General features: G+C 39.7%; 3 protein-coding genes across 6 annotated transcripts in view; 1 reads left to right on the top strand and 2 right to left on the bottom strand.

Annotated features, from left to right (window-relative positions):
* agps (alkylglycerone phosphate synthase) overlaps positions 1–5280 on the bottom strand; it is a 30029-nt gene extending 24749 nt beyond the window's left edge. The window contains exons 1-4 of the mRNA XM_053329235.1: positions 5075–5280; positions 1545–1634; positions 249–339; positions 20–140 (exon numbers count right to left, since the gene is read on the bottom strand). Of these exons, the coding sequence (XP_053185210.1) occupies positions 20–140; positions 249–339; positions 1545–1634; positions 5075–5265 (493 nt within the window). The 5' untranslated portion in view covers positions 5266–5280. The remainder of the gene's footprint in view (positions 1–19; positions 141–248; positions 340–1544; positions 1635–5074) is intronic.
* A 7373-nt stretch (positions 5281–12653) lies between these two features.
* nfe2l2a (nfe2 like bZIP transcription factor 2a) lies at positions 12654–19309 on the top strand. The gene is made up of 5 exons (XM_053329234.1): positions 12654–12845; positions 15825–16091; positions 16373–16465; positions 16581–16775; positions 17662–19309. Exons 1-5 carry the CDS (start codon positions 12807–12809, stop codon positions 18922–18924), a joined length of 1857 nt encoding a protein of 618 aa, XP_053185209.1. The 5' UTR covers positions 12654–12806; the 3' UTR covers positions 18925–19309.
* A 693-nt stretch (positions 19310–20002) lies between these two features.
* hnrnpa3 (heterogeneous nuclear ribonucleoprotein A3) lies at positions 20003–26229 on the bottom strand. 4 transcript variants are annotated; one of them, XM_053329240.1, is made up of 11 exons: positions 26121–26229; positions 25285–25407; positions 25026–25172; positions 24729–24939; positions 24543–24632; positions 24347–24418; positions 23577–23624; positions 23335–23481; positions 22966–23085; positions 22779–22846; positions 20003–21334 (listed from the first exon to the last, which is right to left on the bottom strand). In XM_053329240.1, exons 1-10 carry the CDS (start codon positions 26124–26126, stop codon positions 22794–22796), a joined length of 1017 nt encoding a protein of 338 aa, XP_053185215.1. In that variant the 5' UTR covers positions 26127–26229; the 3' UTR covers positions 20003–21334; positions 22779–22793. The 4 variants fall into 4 exon arrangements, with proteins under 4 accessions (XP_053185215.1, XP_053185213.1, XP_053185214.1 ...); XM_053329238.1 differs by having other exon boundaries at positions 22779–22849; XM_053329239.1 differs by lacking the exon at positions 20003–21334 and adding an exon at positions 22008–22677.
* Between the last annotated feature and the right edge of the window lie 382 nt (positions 26230–26611).

Raw genomic sequence — 26611 nt, forward strand, 5'->3', positions numbered from 1 at the left:
TTGTCCCAGCACGCCTTACCATGGGAACGAAACACCCGGTCCTCTGCATCATGAGAGAAGGGAATACTTGTGGATTTCAGCTCATCCACGAAGGCCTGGTTAAGAGTGGGAGGCTTTACAGCGTCGCTATTCAGAATGGGCTGAAACAAAACAAACCATTGTAGTTGGTTGGTTGTGGCAGCTGTGACTGACTGCTGTAAGTTTACCATTCACTAAAGACACAACAAATAAACATGGATTGCACTCACTGTTGCTGGCATTTTGTGCTGCAGAGTGGCTCCAAATGTGCCTTCCATCCAATCTTTCAGACCAGGGATGATCATTCCACTTAGTCTATACCTGGAGTGGGTAAAAGGAGGACAGACAGTCTGAATAACCCATTTGACAAAAAAACAACTACAATTCATGTATTAGTGATTTCCAGTAGTGCAAGTCAAAACCCTCAACTGAAAAGATCTAAATGGTTGACTGGGCTTATTCATTTGGAAAACCAGATCTGTGTATAATAAGAATAGAGTGTGAGGGTTGACTCCAATGAGGTTATTAGGGAAGCAGAGCAGCAGTGACAGTGCTGATCGTGTGATCGCTCTCACCATCCCTTGCATAATTGAGCTGCTGGCACAGCCTGGACCAGCCCATCTGTGGTCTGCCTTTGTCCAAGAAACCATGAAACACACTCTATAATGAAAAAGCCTCTGTTACAGTGAGTGCAGTGGAGGAGGAGAGCACCGTCTCTGACATTCATTCAACCGCGCCCAAGCCTCGGTTACTGTACGCTGCCCAGGTAGCTTTTCAGTTGAGAGGGCACAGAGCTGTGGCAACTGCTTGCACAAGAGGAGACCATTTGCTGCACAACGTCCTGTTCAGCTTCACTCGTTGCTCAAAGTACATCTCCTAACGCACACTGTGGCAATTCCCTGCGTTTGCAATCTCGCAGGCAAGGCTGCTTGTTATTATAAAAACAATGCCCAGCTCTCTTATCATGGGAAACATAGAGATTAACATTTGGAGCAGGGGACATAAATATAAAAGAGCTATCATTTCTGGCATCAGTGTCAGTTTGAGGACAACAGGCTTTGTGTTTGAACACCTTCAGACATTCAAACTGAATCTCTCAGTAGAGTCAACTCCCCAGAAACACATCAATATTTACCAACATAACATGCTCCATTTTTAAACAAATTGCAGAGAGGCTTCTGTTAATGAACAACAGAGTTTGAGGCGAGCAGAAAATCACAACCAGTGACCTTCTCAGATGACATTTAACAGTTCAAATGCCTACCACTAGGTGGCAGTAGCACCACATTGCTGTGAGCGTAGGAGGGAGGCAGCAAATGATTTCAAAAGCTGGGTTCACAGTATGGGCTAAGAAAATGATCAATGCATAACTCAAGCCTCCAGTTACACACAGAGTATGAATGCTGAATGTAGATACACTAAAATAAGATGTGCAAATAAGATCTAGTACTGATTGGATTCATGAGTTATCAACAGATAAGCACAAAATATACAGCAAAGAGCAGTGATGTGATATTATACTGTACCTTTTTCCGGTAAATTCTGCTTGACCTTTTTTATTGAAGAGGAATCTTGAATCGCTGTAACCCCAACCGTTCCATTTCATAATCTCCTGCCTATGGAAGAACAAATATTGGCAGAGGTTAAGTTAACAGCTCACAACCCTTACACTAAAGTTAAGACATTAAATATATATATTCAGGGAAGAAAGCAAGGTATGCATTTGATTCGCAGGGGAACTATGATCTATTATATGCTTGATTTGTGACTGATACTGATGATACAAACATGACCAATGATGCGATTTCACAAGCCAAAGAGAAAAAGAAAATTCCTTCCTGGTGATTTTTGATGTTTGATGTTTGATCAGGCACATAACAACCTTTAGAGAAAAGTTGTTGAAGTTTTCTTATTTAATTTAGTCATTCACAACCTTGCCAGTCATCTCAGGTGGGGCTCACTATCAGTTGGCAAATGTACAGTACTTGAGGCTGCAGACTACAGTAATATCTGGGTGCCTATTACCACACAATGCTCAGCACACAGGCTTGGAAACACTAGCTGACGTGGAAACACAGACGCAAAGAAAGAAGCTTTCTGACAACATATTCATCAGAGGAAGTGGTCATAACCAACAGACACACCCTGTGCTGTTCCCTTCCAACACGTTAAAATGATTTACATTTATGTCACCCTGCAGGGTTTCTTATCCAGAGGTAAATTCATGATTATGATTAGGTCCAAACCATCAGTTCAAGAGACATTTGGCAAAACTAAGGATGCAACTTTCTTTCCCAACACTGATTCTGATACCTAAACCCAAATTTTAAACTCTGCATGTTATATTATGTTGTCAAAAAACTTTATTAAAAGTCAATCTATCACATCATGGCAGTATCATCAGTAATAAATGTGGCGGCTGAGCTAATAAGCTTTAAGTTAAAAAAAAAAAAAGGTGCAGACATCTACTTAAACAGCACACGGGAAGCAGTCATACTTTCTGCTCTTTGCTGTAGGAACGACAACCACACTGGAAAATAGCCAGGGGCCACTAAATTGGTTTCCCCCAAAATGGCTGTGCTTATTATGCCAAGACTATGTGGAATTTCTCAAACAAATGCTACTATGCTATTACTGCTATTACTTTACTATTACTGTCGCTATTACATGATTATCACTGTCCCCACAACCAAAGACAATGCTAGAAAGGGATCTCTGCAACTATAACTCACGGGTCACTCGGGATAAGAAGCTAACACAGTGCAGTAAAAGCCATAATTAAGATTAATACCTGCCAAATGGGGCTTCCTATAAATCCAGAGAGAGAGCAAAAAAAAAAAGGGAGTGACACTAAGTCCTACTTGAAATGAATCCTTGACACCACTGATGTGCTGTCATGGCTGCTGTACATTCTGTTTCAAAAATGTATCAACAAAACGGATAAGTATGGGCAAGGTCAGTGAATACAGACTGTTGCTACCAACACAAACTTTATTTAGTCTTTTGTCTGAAGAAGCCACAATCGGTCTTAACAAATTTGTTTAGATAAGCTGAGACAGAGATGCTCTTTTTTTAAACCTTCTGATAGTTGAATTAAATTACGATGGCTGAGCACCCTGTAGGTTATATGTTACCATTTGATACACACGTTTCATCTATATTTTGTTCATTTTTTAATATTTTTTAATGTACCTTAGGCTGTGTGATTTAGTCTCTGTGAGTTGATAGAGTGAAGACACATTTCAGCTGTCCTGTTTACTGACAGCAGATGGAAGAGGCAGCGCTACCGACATCTTAAAATAAATGCCTGGGTGAACACAGCTGATGAATAACTAGCAACGCAGCTCAGAATAATGCAAAACAATTTGACAGCATCACATACTACATCTTCCAAAAAATGACCTTATAGTTGCATTAACAGTTTCAACAAAAAATGAACATTAAAAACATCAGGAAGATAAAAAGTATTTTTGTAGATGCATTGGATTTAGATAGCTGCACTTAATAAACTGGTAAGTAAGTGGATATCAGGCAGTCCTCATCCAGATGAAAACACATCCCTTTAACAATGCATTAGTGGTAGTCACAGTACTTGAGCATCTTCCTAAATTGTTGTTGAATCTGGAGCTGAGAAGCCACTCAACCGGCAAGTCAGGATTTTTTTGCCTGAACCACTTAACTGACCGCACAAGAAAGGCAGCAATATGAGTGGCTGCTGACAGGCTGAACTGAGGAAGTCTCTTAGTACTTCTCCAAACACACCTTCACAATATGACAGAGTGGCATGTGGCTATGTGCAAATTTAAGAAGAAGAAGTAGAGCCATATAGGTTCTCTGGTGTGTACCTGAACTTCACTACATTTTTTCAAGTCTGTCCTAAAACAACATTCACATGAACACTGAAAGAGGTTTTCCTTGCTGAAATCATTCCTCCTGTTCATTACTGCCTGTCAAAAGACTGCACTGTCGTTGTTAGTGATGTGTCCACAGAGTCATTACATATACAGAGGACTGTGGAGTTTGTCTCCCTTCACTTAATTATAAGAGCTTTAGGAAGGGATCTTCTAATGGTCAGTATGAACAGGAGGAATGATTACATCAAAGAAAAACCTGTTACACTGTTCATTTGAACACCTAATTATCATTTTGAGACTTGAAAAAATTGTGAGCCCGCCCTTTTAATTCTTGTGATCATTTACACAACAGCTCCAGTTGTTGTCTCAGACTTGACACTAGATGTCAGCACAGCTTGGTGGCGTTTCCTCAAGAGGAACCGGCTACATAATAGGTTGAAAGTCAGACCACCACTTGGCCCGGCCAATCAGATCAACAGAGGAGGCAGAAGTTTAACTGGCTCCTCCGTCACTCGTTTTACTGAAATTGCCTCATATCTTCAAACATCTCTCATGTATACAAATCACCGGCTCTCAATTATTAGCCTTATACAGATATATTAGCATGTCTACTCAAATGATATAATCTGAAATACACCATATAGCTCACGTACTGGTATTGGAAATCAAAGGTGGTTAATTAAAGAGCACGTGACTGTTGTTATATACAGTAACCGCTACAATGATACTTGACAAGTTGCACAAGTTGATCCAGCCGACTTTGTTATCTGAGGCAGCAGGAAAATACCACATTAGCTATCACGTTAGCACTTCTGTTACGCTTTAACAACCTCAATTGACACTGTCGAATAATGAATTGATTAATTGAACTATTTCTCAAAAGGTCACAGAGAATATTTACAGCTGTCTCACTATGAGAGAGTCGACCAAACCCACGTTAAAGTTTTAAAATGTGTACACCTAACCGCACCCACCTCTGTTACGAATGAATGGCTAGCTAGCAGGCTAAACTACAACTAAGACCCTCTTTACTCATGTTTTACTGCGTTATTTAAGCATGGAAGAAATGTCAAATATAGCCAGTCTCTATCTATCACCCTGTTGGTTCTTGTGTAGCTGGTAGCAAGATTATGTTTGATTTAATAACTAGCTAAAAACACAGAGGATGGAGCCTCTACCACCGCTCCATCACAGCCTTGTACCTCCTCTTCGGCACCGTCTTCTCCTCAGTAACTTTAGGGACATCTGCCTTGCTCCCCTGGGCTTTGCACTCCGCGGCTAGGACGGCCGGTTCTTCATCCACAGGTGTCTGTAAATGTCCAGCAATTATCCTCAGTCTTTGCTGTGCCACCCTTTGCCTGTCGGAGCTGCCGCCGCTGCTGTTGGACGCCATGCTGCTTCCGTGTTTGTGAAGGGAGGGAGCGGATGGATCCATGAGCGGCTGTCAGAGGTCAGCAGGGAAAGTGCGCTGCGTTCATGGCCCGTCGAAAATACCACTTGTCTGTTCACATGACTAAACCAAAAAAGGGATAAGGACCTAACTGCAGACAAAACAGCGGGCATAAAGGCAGACATCTTGACCTCTGCTTCTGCAATTGATAAGAAGTCACGTTGTTAAATAAACTGTTCATGTTTTTTTTATGGTTTAAAACATTACATGACGCGTTTAAAATAATTGGCAACTTTCCAAAGACTTGGTGAATTCACTTTATACTGGCCCATTTAAAAAAATCTTCAAATTGCTAACGTCTCAGTTTTACATATTGTATGAAGTCTTTAAAAGAAGATCCTCTCTCTCACGTCACAGACAGACACAGCACAGGTAAAGATTTCTGAGTATATTTCTGCCATTTTGTCTGCAGTTTGGTATTCCTGGGGAAAGAGAATTTGTTTATTTTTCTGTTTGGGAGTTGGAGAAAATAGTCAAGTAGAGTTAGTTTTATTTGTGCAGCCCAGTATCATGAATCATCAATTTGCCTCAGGGGGCTTGACAGTCTGTACAGCAATAGGCTACAACATGTCCTAATGTCCTAATTTCAATTAAAGAAAAAAAAACCTTTAACAGGGAAAAAACATCACCGGCCACTTCATTAGGTACACCTGTGCTTTATACAATTTCAGCTTTTGTTGACATTGTCAAAAAGGTGATAATTCTACTTCATGCTTATTACTGAGGTCGTACTAAGTGGTGATGGCGTACTGGGGGTGCATTATATTGAACGGTGTTTCTAGTATACCCCCCCACCCCCTCTCCCATGTATGTTAATGATGTGCACACATCTTGCATTGCATGTCTGTCCATTTGTAGGTGAGGGATCCATCCTGTGTTGCTCTTTCTGAGGTTTCTTTTTTTCCCACGTTAAAGCATTGTTAAGGAAAAAGTTTTTTTTCCTTATTCAAATTGAGGGTCTACGAAGGACATATACTGCTGTGAGCCCCTGAGGCAAATTTGTGATTTGTGATATTGGGCTGTACAAATAAAACTGACGTGACTTGATCCCTCTCCCAGCATGCAAAAGATGTTATGTGTACAGAATAGAACAGAAATAACAGAAGTACAGCATGGAAAACAAGATGACAAAATCCTAATGAATTTGTAATGTATGAAGGATGTGATCAAGAGGATGCAGACCAGCTTCCAGGTGCTGCCAAATGGAATAAGACCTGAGTCAAGAGACCTCCATGATTGTGGAGACCTGGGAGGAGGACATACTACGCATGCACACAGAAGAAAGAGAGACTGGACATAATTCACACAGTAGAGAGAGAGAGAGAGAGAGAGAGAGAGAGAGTGTGAGAGAGAGAGATAGGCAGAGGACTATTAAAAGCCAAAAGAGTCAGAGAGACAAAAGGTGAAGTTGCAGGAGTTGCAGGATTATAGACAGGATTATGAAATAATTATAACACAACATAATTTGGTAAATCTAACAGACAATAATCACTTTGTGATATGTTCAATGGCTATTAGGTGTGAAATAATTAATCAATTAGTTGACCAACATAATTAACTGTAGTCAATTAGCACATTTGTAAATTGAATAAAATTCATTTTCTGTTACATCATATGCTAATGCCCCAACTCCCAAATGTGGCAAGAGGATATTTCCATTTTCCCTGGCAGACATTTGCCTCTTTTTGGGCTGGTTATGACCCAAAATCAAATTTCTTAATCAAATACTTGTTGCTAAACATTTGCTTGTTCTAGCAAGCAAATGGACAATGAGGACAATGACTCAAAAGAGCCATAGTACATTTTCTGAAGTAGCTCAAGTAGGTACAAATACAGAGAAAGAGCACTATAGACAGAAGGTTTATGTTTTATTTTTAAAGTAAGAAATAACTGAAAATGGACGAGTGCAAAAGAAATATCATAAACAACAAGTAAGAAGTGCAACAATCATAGTGCTTAAAGGTTAAAAGGGCTCAAGTGGTGAAGTGAGTAAACTGAATATGTTTGAGTTTTGGATTGTAGGTCAAACAAAACAATCAATGGAAACAAACACCCATTGGCAAACAAAAGTATCCTTTTTTGCCGCCTCAGTTCAGGTTTGTGTATGTTTAGGTGTAGTTTGTAATGGTTTTAGGTCAAGGCAAATATGAGGATCACACTTCCACCTGTTATTTTGATAGATAATGTATTGAACCCCAGTAAAAAATTGTATTATTGTATGTTTTTATTCTCTCTCTTTGTCTAACCTTTAATCAGAGAATTGGGCTATAGTTACAAGCATGCTCCTTACATTCTGCAATAAGAGTTTACGAGGAGCCCCTGAAGGCACCATTATACGTATTTCCCAGCATGCAATGCTGTATAGGACTGGTTGCATATGCTCCACTGGGGCTGGAATTTACAGTCTATTTGCATAAACTAGTTTTGAGGAGATAACAACAGGAATCCAGCCCGACTTCTTCCATCATTACTTGAAACATTTAGGACAGGACATAACATCCTAAAAAACTTGATTTTTATAGTAAAAATAGTCTTTTGAAGTGAATTGTAGATTAGAAATGATACCTTCATCAGCTCCTTGTCAATACTAACATGATAAATGATGAAATTAAGCAGATGCAAATGAACAAATGCTTGACTTGGGAGAGAACAGAGTAAAAACAGTGGACCATATGGAAAGAAAAGCGGAATACAGCTGATCAAACACATTTTAATAGCAAATTAGATTTTGCACATTTTCTACCAAGTTACTTTCATATGTTGAAATATTTGACTGAAACCAGAAGGCTTAACTTATACCTGCAATGATAAACATATGTCTTTTTTAGACCAATCATTTAAAGTGTGCTATGCACCACATTTTCAGAAATCATTATGTAACTTGCTGTGACTTTAGCAGATTTCAATTATTAAAGCAGCATCATCTTATTAACTCCTCACATGTTGGTTATGTGACGTGGTTTTACAAGCTGAGAATAACTTGAATGTGACTCCAGTGTTTACCTTTCTACCTCACCTCCACTGAGTCACCTGACCAGCATGACTACTGTTTCCATATGGCACACAGCAGTGCTCCAGTCTAAGTAATAATTTAACGCAAAGTAAAAAGTATATAAAACACCAGCAACCGTACTGAGATCATGATACCATGTTTAAATCATATTTAACAAAAAAAGACAGAGGCTACAAGAAACGCTTAAAACAGAGGGGAACTTTATTTGAGTAAACAGTCATTAGTCAACACAAAATTTGCACCGTGCTATAAACTGAAATATCCAGATGCTTGAGGATTTATTTCCCACATGGTCAAAGTATTAACTCCCAAAACAAAGTTCTGTAATGCACTGACTGCAAACAATTAGAGTCTGAGTGTATCACAGAACTTTATTTGGAAAGCCACAGTGCCACCTCATAGGTTTGTCCTTGTGCAGAGCCTTATCCACCTCACGACTGGGTGCTCCTTTAACCTGTAGTAAGGCACAAAAACCAAGAGGAATGCATTATCTTTGATTATCTCTCACATTGACTTCATGCAAAAACATTTACATTTTATGACTAGCTAGTGTAACTTGCGTGAGACTAGAGCAGAAGAAAGTTGCGAGCTGTATGCTTTAAGGACTGGGCCTAAAGCCTTGGTGTGTGGTGGGTCCTCCCTACAGTCACACAGGTAAAACAGGCCAGATGGAGTCTTCTTACACATTGTCACTTCTTTACACAAATGATTAAATGACCAAATATTACTAGTTGGGCACATGCAGTAGTCGACCCTTGTAATTCATACTAAAAAAATATCCATATATATATTAACTCACCTCTTCAGACTTGACCATCTGTTTGGTTGAAAAGTTAACCTATTAACCAGTCATCAGCTGATTTAAAAAAAAAAGTTTTTGGTTTCGATGGTTCCAAACTGTATTAGGATTATTTCACTCTTGTGTCATTGATTCTACCTGTTGAGCTTTGACAACATTTCCGAATTCAGCAGGCCCTGCAGGATGACCTTTTCACCAAACAATGTAGATAAATAGGATAGCAATGAGGAGTGCACAAGGCCAGCTGAGCCCCCAAGAGTATTATGTTGCTCCAGTTTAAAGGTAGTTAGGACACTTAACCAGTTCAACAGCATTTAAGTGACAGGAACTTTAGAGATGCAACATATTGAAACAAAACAAATCATGCCATGTTTCAATCATTCCCTTGAAAATGAGTAGAAGTTATATGAGAGAGCCCTGCAAGTCATACTGTACCTGATAAAGGTAGACGCAAGGCACCAGCTGCAATCCAACACGAGGGGCAAATAGTCTAGATCATAAAATGCAAAAGCAGAAAGCGATCTGAGGACATTGCAGGCCACGGGTAGATTCGCAGTGCAAACGCCTGTTTTCACTGCGGTCGATGTCCGTCTGCGGACTTGCAGCGCTCTAATCGTAAGGTGGCTACAGCCGCTTTTACCTTTTCTTCCCCCAGTCCTGTGCAGTTCACTATATGCAGCTGGAAGAATGTCGACGTGGAGCTGCCAAACGTGAACGCGTGTTCATGAACGCGCTCGAGGAGGGAAAAAATTGGGCTTTTTAGTGTAATTTCACGGAGTGGCACAGTGGGCTGCACTTTAGTGTGAGCTTCTTTGCAGATAGGTGCTAGAGGCAGGAGTCTGTCTTATTACCTTGACATATTTCGAAAGCTACTTTACATCGCGACCCGACTTCTTACTTACGCTGAGGTGTCAGTATGGTCCACGTTTAATTAACTGTGTGGATTTAATAAGCTCTAACAACTTTTTAAAGACACGAGTAGTCTTGGATTGCCTGATTTTAAGTTTGAATATCGCATTTAACAGCACATCAACCTGAAATACTACACGTTACACTAGAGGTGTAACAATTCAGTTCTTTTACAAGTTGGAGTAGCCTACAGCAAAATCATTTTCCAAGTCTAAAGTCTTGCATAGTCTATACAAGAGTAAGCCTATCATTAAATTGAAGCAATAGATGAAGATTCAAATCCTTTATCTAGTAAAAGCAGCAATACCACAATGTAAAAATATTAACTTTACCAGGAAACTTAAGTATCCAAAATAAAAGGATTCATGTTGCATAATGGGTCCTTTCAGAGTGTGAAATATACTTAGGGAGTCCCCAAGGTCCTAAAAGATGTAATTTTATAGGCACTAGATAGTATTTCATGTGCACAAGTTATTATCTTGTGAAAAATATGAATTTTTTCAAGGTTTCAGGAGCTCACCTGTTAGTTTTGTTGCAGGAAGGGTTACAACTTTATCATTCTTACTGGTAAATTCATCCCAGCAGAGCTCTGCATAACTCAAACCTGAGCAGGTTTAATCTGCCACATAACTGAAAACACCTGTGTGTCTGTGTGTGTGTGTGTGTGTGCATGGCCTTTAATCTATACCAGCATCACAATTTATAAGTTGATGACATGTTTTGTAGGTAAAATCAAAGTAAATAATAATTGAAGTTGTTGTAGGCCTATAGGGGAGTACAATGTTCCCACCTGAGAGGAGTAGAAAAGTACTGTATATTGGAAATGCTCAAGTAAAGTAGAAGTACCTAAAGTTGTATTAACTGGAGTACTTGAGTAAATGTATCAAAAATAAAAGTATTCAGTAAGGAGAGTGCCCTCTTTTAAAGTTTCAGAAATGATAGAATACTTTGTTACTGGACTACTATTAACACTTAAGTAACACTTAAATGTCGTAGTTCATCACTGTTGAACAAGTTTTAACTGTATTTACTGTTGGGTTGTTAAATCTAAAGCATCAATAGGGGATGATATGTTCAGACCCATAAGTGAAGTAGTAGTAATAATAATCATGCCATTACAAGTAAGAATAGGAATACTGCTTTCAAAACCTAAACTCCAGAAGTAGTATCAGCAAAACATACTTAAAATAAGTGAAAATAGCCACATTATTAGACCCTAAATCTATAAAATAATTTGAAACATTATTGGAATACTATTACTGATTAATGAATGCATTTTAATGTGGTAGCTGTTAAGATAGAGGTAATTGTACTTATACTGTTGGGATAGTTTAATCAAACAAATGCATTGTATTTTATGACCTTAACATGTTTCATATATAAAATCTTAATATGTAAAGTAGCAAGTATAGTTGTTAAATAAAGTGAAAAGTATATTTCCCCCTGAAATATGGTAATAAGCGGCAGAAAATGAAGATGCTTGAGTGCAAGTACCTCAACATTTTACTCAAGTGAAACACAGTACTCAAGCCTACTTAATCTTATTCGAGCACTGTGAGTACTACATCATATTTGGTCATGTGTAATTGGACATAGCCTATGCAGCCTATGTGTTGCATGTGTAGCCTACAGATTTGTATGTCTAACGTGGAGAAAAAACTGTGCAATCCAAATTGTAATTGACGTAGCTAAGTGGACATAATTACTCCACTGCTGTCCACTCCGATCATAAATATAATTTTTTGATTTTTTTTTTTCAATAATTATGTGCCTGGGCCCCTCTTAAAAAGCTTTTTAAGCTTCCTAGGGTGTCCCATTTCACACAAAAATGAATAGGTGTACATGGTTTTAATTGAGGTGTGTGAATAAAGAAATGATGATATTAATTACAACCTTTATAGGCTGACTTTGTCATTTTCTGATCCCTCATCGTTTGCATTGCCAGTATAATTTTAAGCCATTTAGATCAACATGCATTATGTACTAAAGCCTGTAGTTGGCCCTTATATAGAGCTCTGTGGTGGTCTGCCAGTTGCAGTGGGTCTATCTTCAGTGTTTTCACGGCACAACGGGACACTGGGGCCCCACAGGGCCTCCACGTCTACACTTGGCTTTGTGACCAGCAGGGGGCGCTATGAAACAACCCAAATTCTCCTGCTGACGGAGGTGCAATTAAAATGGTAGAAGGAGCTGCTGGTTTTGGTAAAAAAAAAAAAAAAAAAGAGCACAGGGTCTGAAATTGCAAAGAATTACGTTCAGCTATTCATGCCAAGAATATTTTAGTTTCTGTATTAGGCTACTTATCAGACACATATCACGTGCTGGCGTTTTTTCATAGCCTACAAAAAAAATGTGTTTATAATCACGTGAGCAGCGATCTTTAAGCCTTATTACGACTTTCAAAGCTCAAAATGTCCACAAACATATTGTTAAACAGTTTTACTTTATAATCAGTGTGACATCTCCTCGCTGCTCTGCTCAGCGGGCTCCACACGCATGCACAGCCCCTACTCACCGCCTCATAGGCCGGTAAGGGGGACGATCCCGGTGCCGCAGCGGTGGGCAGGGCCATCATTTCCGTAACGTTCATTAGATTAGAGGAAGCAATATTTCCCTCAAATTCAGCCACACCGCGTCGGACTATAACCACGGGACTTCATCTCGCCATTTTAATCCGCCAATTGAGGAATTAACTCTCACACACTATAGGCTATATTTATATAGGCCTACATAAGGCGTTTCTTTACAGCAAGGCAGATCTCCATGATGATGGAAATGGAGGTGATGCATTCCGGTCAACAGGTAGGCTAAATAACACATTTTTTTGTCGGGTGATCACTATATAATAGACACACTGACAGGCTGGCAGTGCCCCCTTAACTCCTTAAATGTGATCTGATAGAGAGGTAAAGACGCGTTTTCTAGTTCAGGACAACTTTAAAAAATATATTTGTCCCAAATGAATACATCCATACATAGTGAGAGAGGTGCTTGTGGCGTAGTTAAGACGTTATAGTGTAGCGTCTAACGTAGAGAAGACTTCCTTTCATGAGTTAGACATGTTAAGGTTGCCCTTTGTAACGCTTTCAGTTCTGCAAGTCATCGAGTTGTGACGTTTATATTCTCGACAGGAAGTTTGAAATTTGACATAAAAACGAAATGGAAATGTTGCTTTTTGGGTGTATATTTTAAACAAAATGACATTATTGGCTTCTTCCTGGCAAGTTGGGTAAACACAAGACCATTGACTCCCTTCTTTTGGGTTCTTATTCCCGTAATTGTGTCTCCCTCCTCCTCCTCCTCCCCCTTTCCTCCTAAGCATGTGATCCCATATCTGATACAGGCAACAGCTTGTAACCACTGTGAATGATCTGTATAAAGGCTAGAAGTGCTACCTCTGTCCATGCTGGCTGTCTTTAAATGTATTTCTATTAAAAAAAAAGCACACACACAAGCTCAGTCTAATCTTGTTTCCCCCCAACTGTTGTTCATACACACACAGAAGGAGATGTTGAATATGAATTATTGTTAAATATCATTTTGTGGCCTTTAGTTTAATCTGAGGCAATCGAGGGTCTGTGGAAGTAAGTCAATGAGGGTAGAAAAAGGGGGCGGTTTTGGAACATGTGCGACTGTGTTTCATCATCCACGGTCAAGGGTGGATGTCCACTGAAATGTGATAAACTACAGGAGTCAGGTCCCCTTTTTGAGGCCCTTGTGTTGAAGAGTAGACTGAAGAGAGGTAAATGAACAACCTATAGTGAAAAAGCACAAACACACATATCTCTAGTTCGATAGCCACAGGAAACAGTTTCCAAAACATGTCTGTTTTTTTTTTTTTGACGTGTGTTTCCTGTTTATTTGAAGTTGTCTGTCTCTTCTATATGTTTTCTCTCTACTTAAAGAATGTTGACTGGTGTGTGGCTAGTAAAGGCTCATTGTTAAGCAGGGAGGTGTGGGAAATAGGAGTAATTTTATGAACTAGTTTCCTTGTTCTGGTGCCAATCCAAGTCTTGTGACAGCCACGTTAGTGATACCGTTCTCATAACCTGATCTTTGACACACCAGCATTTACACCATCAAATTTGGATTAAATACAAAATGAGATATGGTTTGTCAGATTACTTTGGCTCTATGACATTATATAACAGCCTCATTAATCAGTGACAGTGAAAGACCTTTGTTAGACATGAGACTGTTTTTTACAGTGGCTCGCATGACTCGTCTGATGAGCTTATGAGGTGTAGAATGTGGTTTTTTTTTAGTTTGAAAAACATTGGATGACCTCAAGAAGTGTGTTCAGACATTTTAGGACACTTCCTCATTCCTACAGCAGCCATAATGTCTAGTTGTGTGTTCACCTCACAGCCAATGAGTGTGATTTATGGTTGGCAGACTTAGTAATGTGTAATACCTCGGCGTCCATGTCTCTGATGCAACACTGTGCAAAAGAGGGTTATAGCGGGTTCTTATTATGCAGTGCCACAGCTGTAATCAGAAACTGTGTCAACAGTGTCTCAAAATATAGGTATATGTGGGTACTTGTGGGATATTATTGTACGTTTATGAAGGTTTACCACACAACCCATTATAGTGAATAATAACAATTGATTATAAAACAAACAAAATCAAAGGAAGTCAAACTAGAATTCATATATTATCTCACATTTTCACTTCCTCTTTATTGTTCTGTTTTTTTTTCTTCCTCTGTGTGTTTAACCATATGACCGAGAGCAAGCAGTTTTGAAGCCTAACCCATAAGTTATGTTTATACCGGTTTATACCCGAATCTGAGGAACAAACAAGTCACATGCTCAGACATTTTCTAGTGAACTAGTATCTTCGGTTTATGCAACATCCCAGAGCCTTGTGAAATGGTTTCCTTCTGTAAATATGTTCCGGTTACAGACCCAAGGAAGAGAGCAACATAGTTTATCTTAACACATTCTTGTTTTAAAAAAAGGCCTTTGGGGAGGAAATCTACAGGAAACAGTATTAAAATATACTCATAGTTGTTAGTACTCCTGTGTTTAGCCTTCTTAGGAACAGCTTGATGTGTAAATACTAAATGTAGGGTAAAACAATTTGAGCAGTTTTGAGATCTTTTGAGGTCAGCTATCAATAGTTTTTCTTGGAGACACAGCTAGAAAGAAAACAAGGAAACAGGGTCTGAAATTCCATTCACAAACAGATCTACAGCCTTCTTAATTTTATATGGTTACATCATACCCATTTTTAGGAATATTACTGTTGTCATCTTATATGTTTATCATGCATCATCTAAGCATTGCCATGCCACATTTTTTAAAACTGCAGGCATTTTTTTTAGAATCCTCATTTAATAAATTCTGTAAAAAAATACAATATTACTTTTGGGGATTTACTTCTTCCAGAGAACAAACTGATCATTTTGACATCTACCATAAGGTCACTATACGTGAGTCTGGACGTGACAAATAAATTCACACCTCATTGTAATCAAATGCATACTGACCACTTCCCTTGGAAAGAGTATTAAGGATACATGTCTGCTGGTGTGTGGTAGCAACAGGGGAAATAGAGAAGTGTATCCATTATTCATGAGGCTTCTCCCAGTTGACACACTTGCCTGTGCTGTTGTCAGTGAACAGACACTGAGGGACAGGGTGTGGCAGGTGTGGCATCCATGCTTCACAGCAGGGACACTGTTCTTCGGTCCAATGCCGATCACATTCTCACTGCAGGACAGCATGGCTACGGCTCACAACTCTCTAAACTGATCTGCCGTTCTCTTTTTACCAGGACATGGAACTGATTGACATCCTGTGGAAGCAGGACATTGATCTTGGTGCCAGGCGTGAGGTGTTTGACTACAACCACCGTCAGAAAGAACATGAGCTGCAGAGGCAGCGGGAGCTGGAGGAGGAGAAACGGCTGCACCTGGTCAGAGAGCAAGAGAAGGCCCTGCTGGCACAGCTACAACTAGATGAGGAGACGGGAGAGTACATACCCCGCCCGCCACCCAGCGCCCCACTGCAATCGGCAGTCACACCTCTAGAGGTTACACAGGTACCAGCACATAGCCATCATTAGTCATGTCATTGCTAGACCACTCCCACCTCATTTGATAGGCTGCAGCTATGTCGTAGCTAAGTAACCAGCTCATCTTGTGTAATTACAGAAACACAGGTGGGTCTGTAGTTTTGCATCGGTGTATTGTGCTTTAGAATCAACTCTACAGAGACCTAAGCTATGTAAATATAAAATCATGAGCTGTTTTTTAAGCGTAGTGGGCCACAAAGGATGCTAAGTGGCAAATTTAAAATTAAATATCTCTACCTCTCTTGCAGAATGTCAACTTCACAGAAGAGAATGCTGATACCATGTCATTTGACGAATGTTTGCAACTGCTGGCAGAAACCTTTCCTGTAGAGGAAACTGAGGTAAGAACATAAACTGATTACCACACATGTAACATGATAGCTGTCAGCTTTTGACAGGACTTTCTACTTTTGATTGTAACCTGTTAACATATATATTCATTTGTTTGTCTCATAGAACACCCCAGTTTGCCTGAACACAACTGCTGTTTCACCACCCAGTAGCAGCAGCATGATCATGTCCCCTGAGCAGCCAGCTCTGCCGCCAGTCACTCTTTCCCCAGGTCCACTACTACCACCACCAACACCACAGACGATGTCCCCAGAGTTGGAGCAGGCTTGGATGGAGCTTTTGTCCCTCCCAGAGCTACAGGTATAAAACATGGATTTTAGTGCCTCAGTGGCATGGTGGTTTCTGTTGTGGAACAAATATCCAAAGAATGCATCAACAGCAGGAGCCCGGCAGTGCAGGATAGACACTTTTTGTTTACCCTTTGAGAACGGGGTCTCTCATATATGTGGAGGCAGGTGCACAGGGCTCATTGCACTGAAACCACAAGGTTCCTGTGGTGAGAGTTTTTAGAGCATTAGGGTAGGGGTTTTTACAGTGTGACACAGTTTATATGATTAGTAGAACAAGGGCACATCGTATTCAGAGAGGGTGTGGCAGTCTTAAAACTTTTGCTTTTTGTCAGGAATGTGAAGGCAGGTTGTCAGTAGCTGCCTTATCAGTTTTGTTTCAAAGCAGCTATTTGCATTAGCTGATGGGTGTGGCAGTGTACCATTCATTGCCTTGTTTCAGACAAGACTGGACAACAACTGTGATAGTACAGCTACATTAGTTGTTCTGGTTATTGACAAGACTCTCTATGTAGAAATCGAGTTTTGTTAAAGATTTGCTGCTTTTCTTGTGGTGAGAATGCAGTTGGTCCACTTCACTGTCCTGGTAATGTCCAGTTAGTCTTGGAAATTCCTATAGGCAACGTTGTGCTTTTAAATCGATTAATCCATGTACTTTTGGAACACCTAGCACTACGTTTAGGAATTTGTCAGGAGAACCAACTGCACGGCAAAACATACCAGACCATGCAGTACATGTTGCCTTTTTTATATTTACTTTCATCTTTTTTAAAGGAGATTTAAACATGTTAAATCTGTGCATTTTACACAAAACAAAACATGATACCTGCACTGTAATCAATGTGTTGATATTTAACTAATGCTTTCGTTTTTGTCTCCTTTTCCTTTTTTTGTTTTAGCAATGCCTAAACATGCAAATGGAAGACACACTGGAAACTACAACCTATCCTCTTCCAAACAGCCCTGAAGTACAGAATCCAAACTTTCCTTTTTACCCTTTGTCCAGTGTCACAGAGGGGGAGACAAACAATCTAAATGTTTGTCCTGCAGAATTTATGAATACATTTGATGGCTCTGTTACCAGCATGGTGTCACCGGACAGTCTCAGCCAGATTGACGAAAAAGATCCTCAGATAAATACTAACTTCAATGCAAAAGGTTTCTGTGACATATTTTACCCTGACCCTATGCTGGAAGAGAAAAGTGGTCAGCATGACATTGAGGGCAATGAAAGTAGCATCATGTCCGATATCCCAAACAAACCACTCTTCGCAACAGTGGACCTGTACAGCCTCTCACCTGGTGACACATTTGATAGAGAAAAACAAAATCTGACGGCAGAATTACCAGACTCAGATTCAGGAATTTCTTCAAACACAAGTCCAAATTCTAGCTCACCTGGGAAATCTGTATATGGAGATGGGTCCTATGGTTACAGTGATTCAGACATGGAGGAGATGGATCAAAACCCTGGGAGTGCAGAATCTGACTACTCCGAGATGTTCTCATTAAATTTCCAACCAGATGACCTTCAGTCAGGAATTCCTGTATCTGCACTAATGTGTCAGACACAGCAGCAGGACAAGAAACCCAAACACCAAAAGACGGAGCCAGCAGTGGAGAATGGCCACAACAACGCCCCCTTCACCAAAGACAAGCAAAAGAAACGCTCTGACATGCGTCTCTCCAGAGACGAGCAGAGGGCTAAAGCCCTCAAAATCCCATTCACTGTTGACATGATTATCAATCTGCCTGTTGATGACTTCAATGAAATGATGTCAAAGCACCAACTGAGCGAGGCCCAGCTGGCCCTGGTCCGAGACATACGGCGCCGTGGCAAGAACAAGGTAGCTGCCCAGAACTGCCGCAAACGCAAGATGGAGAACATAGTGGGGCTTGAGGGCGACCTGGACTCACTGAAAGATGAAAAGGAGCGTCTTCAGAGCGAGAAGAGCCAAAACATCAAAAACCTGAAGGAAATGAAGCAGCAGCTCAACACCCTGTATCTGGAGGTCTTCAGTATGTTGAGAGATGAGAAGGGGAATTCCTACTCCCCATCTGAATACTCCCTCCAACAGTCAAGTGACGGCAGCGTCTTCCTGGTTCCTCGCATCAAAAAGACTTTCATCAAGAGCGAAGACAACCACATTTCTCCTTTGTAATAATAAGGTACTGCATTATTATAGTAATACTATGCAATAACTTTGTAGTCGCTCGCTTTAAGCGTTAGTAGCTCAGCAGAACTATTGTATAGTTTTGGCTTATTCCTCTGAATGTTGTAATATTTTTGATATTTTACTTCTTTTGTACTCTGAAACCTTCACAGATTCTATAACCAATTGTAAATAAACATGACTTGCTTTTCAGATTGATAAAAATGTTAATGTATATATATATATATATATTGTATATATCATGGTTCTGTATGCTAATGATTGTTTCAATCATTGTTACTCATGTTTTATAACTTTCCCTTATGATTTGCTGCCCAAGTTCCTTTTTTAAATCTTGACTTCTGTGGTTTTCAATAAACTATTCCTATAGCTATATGGCCTCCTACTTTCTGAAGAGGGAACATTGTGTAGCGTGCTACAGCTCCAGCCACAGCTTTTAACAGATTGATGCCAGATGGATATATAGTGATTACATAACTTAGCACATGTTCAAGTCAGTTCTTGACTTGAATGGTTTACCATAGAGCTTACAAAACAAGAAATAAAAGGAATCTTGTATTGAAAACAAAAGCGTTCACTTAATCCACTTCCCCAATCTGCTAGTTGTTATTAGGGCAAGGTTGTTTGTACAGTAACCTAAATCTTTTAATACTGTGAAACTCGTGACGCAAAAGAAATCACACCCAATGCATTTATTTGGGTTACACAACAAAGAGCACAATTGTTGACCTGCAGCACAGTATGCTCAGAGCGAACTATGCATGACAACTTCACAATGGTAGACTGGGCAAACATATTCAAAGGTAAAGCCCTGCACAACCAGTATTTGCTCCACATGCACTTTCACACACAAACACCACCTTTGACCGCAAAGCCCGAACTTCAGAGGGCGGGTAGCAAACTAAACTGGCGACAAACTCAAGGACAACTTTGGATTAAGTAATGCAGTAAAACAAGATAAAACCTTGTGATACTTGAACATTCAGAACAGTTGTACTGCGCATAAAATACATACATTTAATGGTTTATGTGGTTTTCAATTGCTGTTCATAAATGAAACACTCAGTTCATGAAACACATTTTTATTTAAGAACACAAGTCACACGTAACATTTACATATTCTTCTCAAAAGTCAACAGTTCATTCACACAGAGTTTTATTACAGTCAAGCTTCACTTTATTCTGTGTAAAGAAGTTAGTCATTCCACAAATACAAATACTATCCTGCAACAGATTGGAAAACATCTTCAGGCAATATTTTGTCTGATTTCAGACTGTGTTGATGTGTGAAATCTTTAATGTGCAGATCAATTAAAATGCATAACATTAGATTTGTAGCCCTAACATTACATGTCTAACAAAATGTTGATGTAATTTAGTATAAAAGATGTTGAATTCAATTGATTTCTCCAACCTCACATGTTTAAATAGCCTAACAAACAATTTACAAAAAGTACTGTAGCAAAAGGTCAGTTCCTGTTTTGTTTTTTTAAGGAAACCTCAAAAAATGTCCCCACTGGGGAACGAGTAGGAGGTCATGAAAAGGTTCTCACCTATACAAACTCACATTACAATACATGAATTACTAGTTTTTAAATAATCAGTTTAATGTGTTTGTCCCATCCCAGTTTTATTAGTTTCAACTTGTGACCACCGTTCCTCTCAGTTGAGGCAGTTTGCTTGCCATATTGTGTTACCCTGACACCTGGCCTGACACATAGGATCATGTTTATTACATTATTTTATCCCTGTCATTCGCACAAAGGATCTGACCTTGTTTCATGTTGCTTCAAAATCAGGCTGGTCAAAGTGCTGATTGTCAGCCTTTTTAAATTTTATGACATAGTATTCTGCATTTCACTACTATAACTAGCAATGATCAAGCAATAACTAGCAATGATCAAGCTCCTTCAGTTTAAAGTTCGCTTACATGATTTATATAGATCCGATAACGACTTTTTGATCTCTATAGTTTCATACTGCATGACTCAATGGTTGTTTGGCTTTCTTCCATATTATTTTTTTCTTGGAAGTATGGTAACCTTGGCACCCCAGGCTTGTTTCATTAAAATTAACTGAGTGATATTGAAGATAGATAAATAAATAAATAAATAAATAAATAAGCATGAAAACACAATACACTTTTGCCTTCATAGAATACCAAGCTGTGTAAGAAGCTCAGTCTGATTCCGGTCAAAGTGCAGCAACACTGGATGTCATCCTGCTCGGTTTACCGTCAAAAGACCCCTGCACCTTGTCATAACCACTCAGTGCACTGTTAGATTACAATATGAGCAGCCTTATATAATATTTTGAAAAAAGTCTTACCCATCCAGAACCTTCCATGTTATCAGGTCTTTACAGATTTTCAGCAAGAAGAGAATGCCTCTTTCCACATCTGCAAATCAAGCAAAGTGGTTACTCTTACCTGCTCCATCTTCTTTAAGTCAGCTTTTGTGAAATACTCACTCCCTTTTCTTGTTAATGTCTGAAATCTAGCACTTGCGGGTAAACTGCAGTATCTCTGACTCAACAGGATCTCCAATGTGTCCAGGAACTAGTCTTTCTTCGCTAGCACCGGCTGCTGGAGGGTTTAGCTAGCCTTGAAAGAGAGATAGATGCTCACTACCAGGCACGACACTGCAAGCTTCCTCCATGGGCGTTGTGCTCGATGCTGCCTTCTCCCTTCTCTCTCAAAATGCTGACTGGTCCACTGTGCTGGGGCTGAAGACGTCCTGTCTGACAGTCATCTGCAATCTTCCACACTAGCGATGCTGAGAGCCCAACTGCAGGTGCTTGTGGCTGTTTATAATCCTACTTGCTCAACACTGGCATAGTGGATGTACGGGCCCTTGCCTTAGGACTACCCAAATCTCCCTTGTCATTGACCCTGGTACAAGTGAATACATATAGTATATGAACACTGTACTGTATTCACCCACATAGATATTTATACTCCAAAAAAAAAAGGCAGGCTGATATACTAAACTTCACAGTCACAATAAGCAGGCAACAGATAAATTGACACTCATTGAATCTTTTTCTGAACCAATGACGCACTGAACCTCATGTTACTTTACTACACAATTTTATTCGTTCTTTTTCTACTAATCAAAATATTTGGACAATCTAGAATTCGGTTTACTGGGAACAAGAAGAGTGAGGGATTCCCTTGATTCTAAATCCAGACTGCTTATAGTTGTTAACACTGGTACTACGAAGGATTTACATTACTGTGCTTCACATACAAAATCAAAATACACTTGACACTTGCAATTGAGCAATCATAATAACTGCAGAAAGAAAAAATGTGTAACTCTAGCTCACCCGAGGGCCTGATATAACTATACTATTTGACAAAAACCAGGTTAAAATACAAAAAAAATAATAGACTAACTCATGTAAAAAAAAGGAAAATAAAGATATTAAGAACTGACTTTAGATAAAAAAGAACAATTTACTCTTTACCCCTGATACCATAGGCACAATACACACACTTCAGACGCACAAAAGGGAAAAATTGCTTAGCAGGGAAACATCTATCACAATCAGGGAAGGGTATCATCTGCACTCATGTCTTGTGTATACAGTCCTTCTTCCATAAACTTCTCCGATTTAGCTGCAGTAATGTCTGACTTGTGTGTTCCTCTAATGCTTTCAGATGACTGCCTCAAAGTAACCTGCAGCTTTCCTGACAATTCCTTTGCTCACCTCCTCGCCTCTCCTGCTAAGAACTGAAGCCTGTTGAATGGATACAGGATAGAACAAATTGTTATTCTGCACTTTCATGGGCTCACTCTGTACTGTGCTAGGAGAGTGGTGTGAAACTGAATGCAACTTACCAAAACATGAAATAATTAATATCGCCGTGAGCCATAGCCACCTCCGCCGCCACCACCGGAGCCATAGCCTCCTGCCATTCAAATACAAAAAAAAAAAATGTATCCTTGTCATACCTCAGGGGATGTTATGTCATTTGTTATGCCCCATTTTAATGTTGGATCTTCAGAGTTGGAGGGTAAAACTCACCGCCGTAGGGTCCTCCACCCGAGTTTCTGCCACCAAAGTTGTTCCCTTTCATGGGTCCATAGCTGGACTGCTGTCCACCATAGTTTCCAAAGTCATTGTAATTTCCACCCCCTCCATATCCTGAAGATATAAGTATCAAGTTCAAGGCAAGGCTTAATTTCAGGTGTCTAGTAGTTATGTAGTATTTAATTAAGTTGAACTGAGTTGTTATATATATGCTATGTATTCAGTCTCTGACATAAGCTATTAATGTGATTTTCTGTGATCATTTTAACTTATGTAAAGTGTCTCTGGGTACCCTGAAAAGCACTATATGAATAAAACGTAGTATTTGTATTATTTATTTTCTGGATGAAGTAAAAACTTTACCTCCGTCATTACCCCCATAACCTCCATCACAGCTGCCACCAAAGCCACCACCCTGGTTCCCATACCCTGGGCCGCCACCACCACCACCTCCATAGCCTCCTCGACCTCCTCCATAACCTGGTCCTCCACCATAATTTCCTCCTGGACCTATAATAATGTAAAACAATGCAATCATACAACAGAACTTTATTTAATGTAGTGATGTTAATAACATTTTACTTTTCAATTTTATAACTGCTCACCATTGTCAAAATCATCACCATAACCACCACGTCCTCCACCATAACCACCTAAGAAACCAAGCAGGGTAAAAATACATTATGCATAAAAACTGTGATCAATTTATGTAATCTTGCAGCTCTGTGACAGCTGAGACCGTATCCACATTAATGCAGGTTCTGAAAAACAATCTCACCCTACTCTTGTCTTTTGCTTACACTAAGGGGATGTTTCTGACCAACAAACATACTCATAGTAGATAAACTAGACTAAAATGTTGCTCTTGCGTGGTAGGTTGAGTAAGACAACAGGACATTACCAATATGTGATGGTCAAAAAAATCTGACAAAGAAATTATTCATAGCAGCAATGTTAAGACAAATTTCTGGCATGAGTGACTTTGGCACCAATTCTTTTGCATGTCCAACATGAGCCCTCAATGAGATAATCTACGCCTGATGTTAGATACCAGCAGGAGAGTTTCATATGGTATCTATTATGAAGATCAGCCAAAACATTATTTGATAAGGGCTGTTATGTGCAACAAAGTTCAAGGCCACAGCACAGAGCCCCGCCCTGCCTGGGCAAACATGGGTAACCAGTTTTGCCAGACTTGGCCAAACTATTCTGTTAAAAACACAAAGAGAGAAGAGAGATAAAAGCAGTTTACTCTGTTTGGCATTGGAGGCAAAACCGGATCTGCAAAGCCCTGATGAAACAAACTATCAGATGTACCTGCTTTAGTGTGGATAAGGTCAATGACTTTTTCATTTGACATGCAAATGCTACTCACCACGGCCAAAGTTGCCACCACCTCCAAAATTACCACCTCTACCCATGAAGTTTCCAGATCCTCCGCTCCTGCCTAACATGAAAAAAGGTGTCATTTTGTAAGGTTTTTCATGCAATCAGCAAACCGTCAGCTGCACACAGTAAAGACAATACCACTGAGAATGAGTACTTTATTCTCCATAAGATGGCGTGCTTACCCCTGTTATTGGACATGGAACTCATTTCCTGTTTTGACAGAGCTTTCCTGACCTCACAGTTGTGGAAGTTGATTGTGTGGTATTTCTGGGCTGTAAGGGGGAAAAAGGGAAAACAATTAACATTCATAACATTCCTTGATGTTTCTTAAATGCATAATTAATTCTCAAGTCTAAACAACCACATACCAACAATTTTGTCTACGGTGTCATGGTCATCAAACGAGACAAAGCAGAATCCTCTTTTCTTTCCGGTGGAGCGTTCTTCCATGATGTCAATGCATTCGATTTTCCCATATTTCTCGAAATACTCTCGGATGTGGTACTCCTCAGTGTCCTCCTTGATACCGCCGACAAAGATCTTCTTCACGGTCAGATGAGCACCTGGTTTATTGGAGTCCTGAAACAAGAGCAGATTATCAATGAGCACATATCAAAACATACCCCTTTCATTGACATCTCCCTTAAGGTCAAGGGTTTTCTTACCTCTCTGGACACAGCCCTCTTCGGTTCAACAACACGGCCATCGACTTTATGAGGCCTTGCTTTCATGGCGTCATCAACCTCTGGTACCGCGGCATATGTTACAAAGCCAAACCCTCTTGACCTCTTGCTGTTGGGATCCCTCATCACCTACAAACAACAAAATTAAACACAATAGTAGTGCAGAACAGTTTAGTGTTTGTAAATTACTATTATTGATTCTTTGTCTATTACTATTACAATTATTATGCAAAATACATACCACACAGTCCGTGAGTGTCCCCCATTGCTCAAAATGGGCCCGTAAACTCTCCTCAGTGGTTTCAAAGCTCAAACCCCCAATAAACAGCTTCCTGAGCTGCTCTGGTTCTTTAGCTTCACGGTCCTATGCAAAACAGGAAAAGTACACAGGGTTGCGGTGAATAACGATGCCGGAAGTTACTGTAGAAACATGACAATATTGATACACAACGCTGCTGTCCTCCTGCATTTGACAAAATGTGTAAAAACATACCAATATCTATAATTTCATCACATGAAATGATCTCACTGCCAAGGTGTAACGTTACCTTTACTCCTGTTGTGGTGGTAGACTATGCTAACAGTAAATTATTTTTAGGTTGACAAATAAACCCAGTGCTCATATAATATGACATATGGTAGTGGAAAATTGCCGGACTAGGGCCCGTTATTCATAAAAGCTAACAACAGGCTGAGTTTGGCCGAGCGGCCTAGCTAGCGTTGACGGCTATCTTATTTAAGGGGGAGTTGTAGGTTGCCACTGTGCTATCAACCAAAAGATGCAATTGATCCAGCTCCTGTTAAGAGCAATAAGGGTTGCAAACATCCAGCGACAATGTTGAATTTGACGGTAACCTGAGACAGTACCGTGACCACCATTAGCTTGGCTGCGCTAGCTAACCAGAGCAGCGTTTTAATTTTATACAGCCACAATATGCCACAAATTACAATAACAAAACTGCGCCGTGACATTATCCGCCAGAATCTCGTTTATGTCACAAAGCAGCCGTGACTCCGGCGCATTTTAGACACACACAGCCGTGTTTTTTTTATTCGTAACATTTCAGTGAAGCTCACCTCCATTTTGCAGACGTCCACGAGCGCAGATCGGAGATGATCACGTGACAAGCAGACGGTCGTGCCTTCTTCATTGTGACGTCAGCGCGGATATATAACCAGCTGTGATAAAAACTAAACTGTATAAAGATGTAAAAAGCTTTAAAGAAAGGAATGAGATTGGACCCAGAGGCACTTTTTTCGGGATATAAAAAATTTAAGACATATATTGGAAAAGAGCTTTCCAATCTTGAGTGTCAGCTCTCTGAAGCTCTCAATTCAGTGTACTCTTTTAACCTCAGACATCATCGGCTGCTATAACTCAGAGAATAATGTTGCAGAATATCTGATTAATTTAGTCATTATTTATGCAATTTTTTTATTCATAAACACAAATTATCCGAAACAATCTGCACATTTTATTATTTATAATTAATACAATATATATCAACCCCCAAAATTGTATTTATTTAGCCTATTTAATTATGTATGTACTAATATTTGTTTTTACT

Source organism: Scomber japonicus, chromosome 11, assembly GCF_027409825.1.
Source record: "Scomber japonicus isolate fScoJap1 chromosome 11, fScoJap1.pri, whole genome shotgun sequence".
Classification (NCBI taxonomy): domain Eukaryota; kingdom Metazoa; phylum Chordata; class Actinopteri; order Scombriformes; family Scombridae; genus Scomber; species Scomber japonicus.